The sequence below is a fragment of the Nansenia antarctica genome (genome assembly GCF_963989245.1).
Source record: "Nansenia antarctica genome assembly, chromosome: 15".
NCBI lineage: Eukaryota > Metazoa > Chordata > Actinopteri > Argentiniformes > Microstomatidae > Nansenia > Nansenia antarctica.
In genome coordinates, this window is record NC_137685.1 from 4843850 (window position 1) to 4853849 (window position 10000).

At 44.8% G+C, this 10000-nt stretch overlaps 1 protein-coding gene across 1 annotated transcript in view; it reads right to left on the minus strand.

The window, feature by feature from the left end:
- Positions 1 to 4: 4 nt before the first annotated feature.
- The window catches only part of LOC308170926 (tubulin monoglycylase TTLL3-like), a gene marked incomplete at both ends in the record, with an annotated part of 15424 nt that continues 5428 nt past the window's right edge, over positions 5 to 10000 (minus strand). The window contains 14 exon segments of the mRNA XM_080545780.1: positions 5 to 27; positions 280 to 313; positions 315 to 485; positions 488 to 545; positions 1164 to 1407; positions 1906 to 1986; positions 1989 to 2053; positions 2418 to 2610; positions 3066 to 3149; positions 4314 to 4428; positions 4603 to 4731; positions 4939 to 4976; positions 5346 to 5535; positions 6098 to 6182. Coding sequence (XP_080401906.1) covers positions 5 to 27; positions 280 to 313; positions 315 to 485; positions 488 to 545; positions 1164 to 1407; positions 1906 to 1986; positions 1989 to 2053; positions 2418 to 2610; positions 3066 to 3149; positions 4314 to 4428; positions 4603 to 4731; positions 4939 to 4976; positions 5346 to 5535; positions 6098 to 6182 — 1510 coding nt within the window.

The following is a 10000-nucleotide window of genomic DNA, read 5'->3' on the forward strand; positions in this document are numbered from 1 at the left end:
CAATCAGCCAGGGCCTCAGGTCACGCCCTAGGGAACACAGGAAGACTTCTAACTATATAGCTTTGTGCTTTAATATACCGTATGTCTTACATGCAGTGGTGTAGTCTACGTGATACGCAGGACTACGCTGTATACCCACTAGGAAAGGCCAAGGATTTCCATATACCCACTTAAAAAATGTGTGAGGATACGTAACAGCGTTTTATGACAGAACTTTCACTTTCATTCATAAAATTCACCCCTGTCTGTGTTACGAAGCAGAAGTATCGTGACAATAACCTAACATGAAGTCGGCGCCGTACAGCTCGAAGCTTGCCCCGGCGTGACTCTACCAGGTCCTGGGCCGTCTGCAGGGCGTGGACCACCGCCTTCTTCATCCCCGGGACCACCACGGACCCCCACTGGGCCAGCCGGCCCTGCCCGGACAGGAAGGCCTGGGAACTTGGTCGCCACGACCACATGTTGTCCTCGGGCACCGCCGGGGTGCCTCTGCCTGGGAGGGCTGGAAGTGCCTCTGGATGGAGTTGTTACACAGGTGCACAGAGCTGGAGGGAGGGAGGGGGGGGGGTAGAGGAGGAACGAGAAAGAGAAAGAATAGAGGGTTAGAGGTGGAATGGAGGAAAGCGGGAAAGAGGGTAGAAAGAGGGTGTCATCATCATTACCCTCCTATCTCTCTCTGTCTTTCTTTCTTTTCCCCCTCTTCCTCACTACTCTCTCCTCTTTCCTCTCTCTCTTTCTCTCGCTTCTCTTTCTCTCTCTCTCTCTCTCTCTCTCTCTTTCTCTCTCTCTCTCTCATTTTCTCTCTCTCTCTCTCTGTCTCTGTCTCTCTTCTCTCCCTCTCTCTCTCTCTCTCTTCTCTCTCTGTCTCTCTCTCTTTCTCTCTCTCTCTTTCTCTCTCTCTCTCCCCCCTCTCTCTCTCTCTCCCCCTCTCTCTCTCTCTCTCTCTTTCTCTCTCTCTCTCCCTCTCTCTCTCTCTCTCTCATCTCCCCCCCCTCTCTCTCTCTCTCTCTCTCTCTCCCCCCCTCTCTCCCTCTCTCTCTCTCTCTCTCTCTCTCTCTCCAGGCTGCAGTGGAGGTACCTCCCGTATGTGGGGGTCAACCTGCTCGTCGAGGGGTCCCGCATCGAGGGGTCCCCCCCCCCATCTCTTTCTCCCCACCTCTCACCTATCCAGTGTCTCTACCGAGTAGGGCTGGGTGGAGAAGCGCAGGTAGCACTTTGTATAGAACCAGACAGTGAGGGGGTTCCAGTCGGTCACCAGGAACCACTGGCGCAGGTCAAACTTGGTGTCCGTGGACCAGCAGGGGCGCTCCAGGTACTTCTGCACCACCCACTTGTTGTCCTTGATGAGGGCAGGGTCGCTGGCTACCATCTTCAGGATGTCGTCCAACCTCTTGGCACACAGAATGCCTGGAGGGGGAGGCGGGACAGTTGAGTTTAGATCGTCGGTTGAGGAACTCAAGAGCATCTCTATGGGAATGTTTCTCTGTGGAAGTCTGCTTTTGGACTAAAATTCATAGTTTTGGCGGGAAAAAAAACGAAAAACATGATGAATGAATAAACATGGTGTCCGTATGCTGTCTTCTTCTCTATTCGGTTGTTAAGTCTGACGTCACGTGTGACGTTAAGCAATTTCCGGGTCCAAACCAGAAATTCCTACGCACCAGAGTACCAGTGTACTAAAGCGGTAGAATGACAGTTCAATCGTTTTTTAGACTCGGATCTATTCATACAACAAGGGCCACGGCACTTTCCCGTTTTTCCCATTTTGTCAGCTTCTTTGAGCCTCGGAAAAGCGCTATACAAATATAATGAATTATTATTATTACTGAGGCATTTCGAAGAGAGCGCCTCAGCCAACGTTGGACCCGGAAACACGTCACGACTTAACGACCGAATCGAGCTCACCTTTGCCCCGGGACATGGCCCCGGGTTTGACAATCCAGATGTTGTGAATTCCATCTGTGTCCTGCTGTGGACTGACCTCCGGAGCCTGCGCAACATGGCCTCGCAGTTCTCCACATAGTGATGACTGTCCTGTATCTCTACGCCATCACTGCGAAACAGAGACAGTACCATTGAAACACACTCATAGAGAGACAGTGGAGAAACATAAGAACAGGGACATGTAGTTTGTGACGTTAGAATTATAAGGTTCTATCTCCATATTTGGTCAAAATTGAGTATTTTGAGTATATACATAATCTGATCCATTAGGTGTTTATTAATGCCTGTGTGGTGTTATTTTTAAAATGTAGATTTTTTGGGTTAGTAATTAATAAAATACAATGGTTCCATCTCACAGAGCATAATGGAATGTAAAAACTTTGACGCTCAATATCTCTGAACTGCCCTAAACGGAGATAGAACCTTATCATTCTAAGCTCACGAATTACCACACACTACTATAGAGCACTCACTGCACAGTGAGGTAGTAGTTGTGGATGAACTCTGTCCACTGTTCTTCGGTTAGCGTCGGAGGTGTTTCCAAGGCAACGTCTATGTCATTGTGTTCCAAACTGTCCAGGAAATCCTGACACACTTGTAACGCGCTGTCAATCACTCTGGAGGTCACCAGTGTTACGGTTCGGCACTTGTATTGCTTTTTCTGCCCTGGAACAAGTGTTGGAACAAGAGGATGGAAGCTCTAAAATGGATGAGACCTCTTGTGTGTAACTCGTCTTTTTGTGAGGGGTGCTACTCACCCTGATTTGATTGGTCAGCTGATACATTTGTTCCACTATTGCGATGACACTCAGTGGACACAGACTTTCCTTCCCAAGGACTCACACACACACTATGGACTTCCTTCCCAAGGACCCACACACACATACATGGACACGCACCCCGCCCCCCCCCTGCTACTCTGTCTCGTGTTAAACTGTTTCCTCTCTGTTCCTCCATTCTATGACGAGAGCAAGATGGCCGCACCTATGTTCGGCAGCTTAGTCGCCTTGGCTCTCCCTTCTGTTTGTCACTGTCTAATCATTGAGGTTTCAAATGATATGTAAAGCTCCCTGTGCATTCGTGCTATATAAATAAAGTTTTACTTTTTCACTTTTACTTACCTCCCTCTCCCTCTCCCCGGTCACCCTGACTCCTTTCAACTACACACTGCAAAAGGCTGCTGCAGGCGGTCCTCCTGTAGTCCTCTAGAGAGAGAGAGATGAAGAGAGAGAGAGAGAGAGAGAGAGAGAGAGAGAGAGAGAGAGGAAGAGAGAGAGAGGAAGAGAGAGAGAGATGAGGAGAGAGAGAGAGAGATAACAAATGAAATACGGAGCCGGATGAAGGAGAGAGAGACCGTGAATAGATCAGCAGTGATGGAGAGTTTTAGAATGTCCTAAAAAGGTAATGGTAAGAAGAAGAAGAACACAAACAGGGTCGACAGGGATGTAAAAATAGAAGGGGAAGAGCCATGGGAAAACAAGAACAAGTGGACAGTAAACATGTCGTCTCCCACGACGATGCAGTGCCCCTCCTTGTGTGAATTGGTGACAATTATTCAAACGTTTGGGGCAGTTTTTAAATGGCTGTGGCGCTGGAGGTTGAGTCAGTGTCTAATGATCGCAAGGTTGGCAGATCGGCGGTTCGAGCCCCGGCTGGCCACATGTCGAAGTGTCCTTGGGCAAGACACTGAACCCCAAAATTGCTCCCAGTGAGCGGGCCAGCGCCTTGTATGGCAGCTTGCCGCCATTGGTGTGTGAATGTGTGTGTGAATGGGTGAATGAGAGGCCGTTGTAAAGCGCTTTGGAGCAGCAAAAAAGGCGCTATATAAGTGCAGTCCATTTACCAGAACGGGTAGTGCTTTTCCGTTCTTCATTATTATTCATTATCAGCCTTGCTTCTTACAGCTTTGCATCTGTTTGAAGCCGTCCACAGATTAGAGTTGAGATTTGAGGCTGAACAGTTACAGGAGCTTGTTGTAGTGCTTATTCATTCAAATTAATTTGCAAGGATTTCACACTATTATTTGAGACACGGTCTGGTCAATTGGTCCGCAAGTCGGCATCCGATTTCCGTTGTTGAAAATCAACGACACACTCGCTAGTCAACCAACACAGCTTGTTTTGTGAGCCTGCTAACGATGTAAAGTAGTGTTGTAGTTAACTAGGTAGCAGTGGGCATTACTCACCGAATCCACTGCATTGCAATATTTTGGCTTGACTAGCGAGTTTGTGTTGTGATTTTCAACAACGTTGAAATGTATTTCCGTGTGTTTAAAAATAAAAGTAAATACAGTAAGAGGTAAACCTGGACAGGGGGGGAAAGAAGAAGAACAGGGATGCAGCAGGGATGGAAGAAGTGAATATTCTGACCAGTGAAAGCATGCTTCTCCTCCTCTGCACCCAGCCTATAGCAGCGCGGGAAAAAGGTGTTATGGTCCACAGCATCGAACCATCGCAAGTTCCTCAGGTTTACACACAAACCCACCTGAGAGAGAGAGGGAGAGAGGGAGGAATATAGCAAATGAGGGAGATTGGGAGGAGAAGAGAAGGAGAAAACTGGCATACATCAGTACAAATACAGAGATGAGGGAAGGTATATAAATAGCTTGTTGTAAAAGACAACGTTGTTCTGTAAACGTCTAAGTCAGTCGCGTCAGACCTTGGTGGTGAAGGTGCCTGCTTTAGCGTAGTGGTTCGTCATCTGTTCCTTTCGCAAAGAGCGGCTGTCGGAGGTCTCTCGCCTCGTTGTCCAATAGAAATAGGTCATTTCGTTGCGCACCATGAAAGACTGGAACATAACGTTGGCAGAGGAAAGAAATGGTTTACTTACTACAACTATTGATCATGTAAATGGATACAGATATAGTATCCCCCCATCCCTTGATCCCACCAAATACACACACACACAAATACACACACACACACACACACACACACACACACACACACACACGCACACACACACGCACACACACACACACAACGGGTATTTTACCATGAGGTCTTCATCCTTCTCTACATCCTGTGGAGTGTCTGAACAGAACAGAGAGAGAGATCACTTTCCTAATAGTCAATCAAAATACCAAGTCGTGACGTTAGAATTATAAGGTTCTATCTCCATTTTTGGTCAAAATTGAGTTTTTTACATAATCTGATCCATTAGGTGTTTATTAATGCCTGTGTGGTGTTATTTTTTAAATGTTGACATTTTTGAGTTAGTAATTCATAAAATACAAAGGTTCCATCTCACAAAACATAATGGAATGTAAAAACTTTGACGCACGATATCTCTGAACTGCCCTAAACGGAGATAGAACCTTATCATTCTAAACTCACAAAGTGTTCTACCACGCAAGACTCATGGCAGAAATGTGTCCTACAGTTAAATGGATATGTCTTCACCAGCAGCATCGTCATCATCGCTGTCGTCAGCATCGTTCACGTCATCGTCCTCTAGGCGGCGGCGGCAACCTACGCGGCGGCCAATCCAGTGCTTATTTGGACGAGGCAGACGCTGCTCTACCCAGCCCCGGGCCCTCAGGGCGGCCCGGACCACAGGGTACGGACCCTGTAAGGAGAACACCTTACGCATCTGAGAGAGAGAGAGAGAGAGAGAGAGAGAGAGAGAGAGAGAGAGAGAGAGAGAGAGAGAGAGAGAGAGAGAGAGAGGCTGTCAGAACTGCGAGTGAGTCACTACCCATCTTTCGTCGTAGACTGAAGACCTCCATCTCTTCAGGTTACACCTTAACTGCTCCTCCTGAGACATCCACTACCCCCCAGCACTGCGTCTCCTGAGACACCCGCTTTCCCCTGTACTGTGTCCCCTATGACTTCTACTGCCCCCCTTGTACTGTCTCTCTGTTCTCCAGTGTCAATACAAAAAAAAAATCAAAATAAAGAACTTTTCCCTCTATCACTGTGACTGCCAATGGCCCCTGGCCTGAGCTAGATTACTCTTCCTGATACGCCTGGTGGATTGATGATTCACTTGCTTAGTCAAATGCATTGATTGTAAGAGCGAGAGCGAGAGAGAGAGAGAGAGAGAGAGAGAGAGAGAGAGAGAGAGAAGAGAGAGAGAGAGAGAGAGAGAAGAGAGAGAGAGAAATAATGGTGTAATCTTCAGCACCGAAGACAGGAGTGCTTGTCTCTTTTACCTTGACAGCTTTGTCCACCAGGATCTTGGCAGCGCGCCACCTCTCTGGGTTGATGACGGGCAGGTTGAGTAAACTACGTCGCACTCTACCATCAGGAGGTGGCACTGACACACACACACAAACACACACACACACACACACACACACACGCACACACAAACATGTCAACATCCACAGTCACATCCACATTGAGTGCATTGTAAAGTTAAGTTAATTCTAAGTTGCTGTTCAGTGTGTTGGGTATGAAGGTAGTGTGTATACATTGTATTTGCTGTAAGTTCTTCTCTGTATTTGTTGAGTCCAGGGGGAAATAAATGTTGAGTCACACAGAATATTGACTATTTGATGACGTATGACAGTGCTATATTTAGCTTGTTCTATTCTCCTTTTCTTTGTAAGCTTATCGACATCAAAGTATTTCAATGGTTAGGTCACACAACTGTAACTGACAAGTCTGCGCCACTCAGGAGATTGGAGCCTCCACAGACAGTTGGTTAGGGCTTACTAGGTTACTATGGTTACTAGGCAGAGTACTAGCTGGCCTCTCTCACCACTGTCAGCACGTGGTGTTGGGCTTCCATCAGCGCTCTGACCTCCGTCCTCCCTCCGCCCAGGATGGACACACTTTCCAGGCTTCGGAGCCTCCATGCAGACAGACACTGGCCTTCACTGTCCCCAGGGGGGGGGGGTGTAGCCCCCTATCTCATGATGTATTCGACTGTCCTCTTCTTTACAGTCCCTTGGCTGGTTCAGTATACTGTAGTGTCGCTGTAAAGAGAATCGCCAATTAGATTTCAGCGACACAAAACTAAAAAGTGTCCAGTGATTATTGACAAAAATCACGTAGACGTGCATGCAAATGTTTTCAAATACTGTATTCGTATTCTGTTAACATAGGAGAGGAAAGATTGTTGCACACTTTAGGAGTGTTTTGAAGGTGCAGAGGAATATCAGTAAGCCTTGGTGCAGTATACCATATAAAAAAAGCATTCATTCCCACTGCAACCGCCGCCCAGAACATTTTAAAATAGGAAGCACACTGTTTTTCTTTTAAACCACAACATTTTAGCATTTTAGATTTTTAAATCATAACACTGTTTTTCTTACTATTATTTTTAAATGACTAGACTTTTTAAATAGGCACTACATTTTATAAACACTGTTATATCTGTCTGTTTGTATTGTATGTATGTGACCTATGTGTGTTTTTAATGTGGATACCGTATTCATGACCTGCACAAAGCCTGTCAAAGGAGAATTTCTGTCGCTCTGTGACAGACAATAAAGCTATCTTGAATCTTGAATCTTGAATCTAGTTATAGTCAGTCACATCAAACCTTGGACCCAATTACTTTAAAGTAATTGGGTCAAATTGCAGAACAGGAGACAGCTTGGCTACACCTGTCACGTTTCTTACACAATATGGACTGACACATTGACCAGACCAAAAACAACAAAAAACAGAATACCTATCTCATCTCACCTAATGTAATACTGCCTGTTGTGTGTACGTGATAATCTAGCCTAGGACATCCATAGTTCATAGTAGATAGTATTTACATAACAGGCTACAACACCACCGCGCGTAAAGACCCCAGCATCACCTTCTGTGACGCCACAATGTTCCCATCCAGACACCGTCCAAACTCAGTCCGGTAGGTGGCGGTAATGCGCTTGAGCTCAAGTTGGTCGCAAACCGCCATTCCAACTGAAAAGAAGAAGAAGAAGAAGAAGATGTTGCCATCCAGTCAGATTGTCCCTTCAAAGAGATTGACCGGAGGCGCGTTGCCTAAATTTACATTGTTCGTGACCGGCATTGACTTCAGGCAAAACTATGGTTTTGATCAGTGTTTCTGGGGGAAATGTAGTTGTCAGAAAGCACTTAATTATCACTACAAATATTTCTTCTTCTTCTTCTTCTTTTGGTTTTAACGGCAGCGTGCATCCCTGATGTTGCATTACTGCCACCTGCTGGATTCAGTTACATCCTACAATGTCCGTTTTGTCACTCCTGACTCCTGTTCGCTTAATACTTTGGTTAATTAGTTGTTTATCCATTTAAGTATATTTTCCACAAATGTGTCTTGTAGCAGACTTGTAAATCATTGTAAGACTCACCAGACTCCAGCGACTAATAATTCACTAAACATTAGTTTTTATTGCTCAGTGAATGAGACAAATTCCGTGTGAGAGATGGTCTGTCAAAGGGGAGACATTAATTAATATGCAGTTGTAAATATCAATTTGCAAAGAACGGCATGAGTGGGCACTTCAATTCAAAATGTTAAATCTTTAATAATCCCCAAATATGTCCATCATCACAGACACGGTCAAGCACTCTGCGCTACGTAGCCACACTTAGTAAATGTCAAGGCTTTTTACATCACTATAGCAACACATGTATTATTTTATTCTTTATTCTTTAATGTGTCCCCTTAATGCTCTCAAGTCAGTGAAAAGATTGCAAAAAATAAAAAATAAAATAATGTATAGGCCTAATAGATTTGAACATAATGCCATTGTGACGTAGCCTGAACCAGTTCAACACATGATGACATGACACACTACTTGGAAAGTCTATGTGAATGAACCACTCATCTTAAGCTGTGACATTGTTGAAATGTTGTAAGTGTATTTCCCCAAAATTTATAGGATAATATTAACGCCACTAGATGGCGCTCAATGCCCATATACGACCAATGACTGTAAAACAGAAATGCTTGGGACACCAGCAAAGCCATTCCAATGCCCACAACTAGGCTTTGTTACTGACCTTAACATGGTAGACGATGGGCCTATATGTGTTCAAATCATGGCTATACCTCAGCCATCATTTTCAACCATAACCATGTAAAAATAAACACAGGGTAGACCCTCTCTCACGGTCCACAGGTCCCAATGGGATGTTAATGTGCAAGGTCATGGCTGTCATCCTATGGCCAGAGACTTCTGAGGCCTAGGAACCAGGAACCAGCAAAGTCATTCAGGGCTATCTCACCAGGGACACGACAGGGGTGACCTCAAGTCATACAGCTGGTGAAATAGACTAGCTTCAATGTCTTGTTTTTCTACCATATGATGAGATGATAGGCCACTGACAAACAAACTATTGAAACTACAGCATTGGCAGTAGAGGAGCTGATTGATTGATTGATTGAAAACTTTATTAGAAGGTTTGCAGAAGTAGGTACATGAAAGTACATATTACATACAAGGTCAACTAAAAGGATAAAAACCCAAGAAAGCCACTGGCTTATTTCAATTGGGGTCCTTGAAATGTTAGCTATGTTAGGAAGTTAGGAACCAGTGGGCGATGTTAGATATATGAGAACCTGTTTGGGACAGGTGTGAGGAGAGACACAGGGGGTTGTAACCTGTTGTTGTAAGTATCAAGATCAAAAGCAGGGGTTCACAGTTCACACTGCCATTTAACAAGTCTCATGGCTTCTCCTGTGTCCTCTATGTTTCTAATGATCATCGTGTTAGCCAAATCAGATTTAATAATAATAATAATAATAATAATAATAATTCATTGTATTTATATAGCGCTTTTCCCAGGCTCAAAGACGCTGAATTTACTTCCTAAATCAGTTTTTTTGGTCAAGCATCGATTCTACGTACCTATTTTTATGTTTTGTTTACTTGCATTGGATATGCACACAATTGCCGCTATTATAAAATGTAGTAAGTAAGTAAGTAAGTAAAGCTTTATTTATATAGGCCTTTCGTACATGAAATGCAACTCAAAGCACTTTACAATAGATAATAGTAGCAATGTAGCATATGTGTAGCCAGAGGAGCAAAGCGCAAAACTACACTACGCTTCACTTTTTAAACCCATAACATGGAGCTATAGAATTCACCTATTCACAGGTGATGGTGAATAAGAGACTGAATACATAG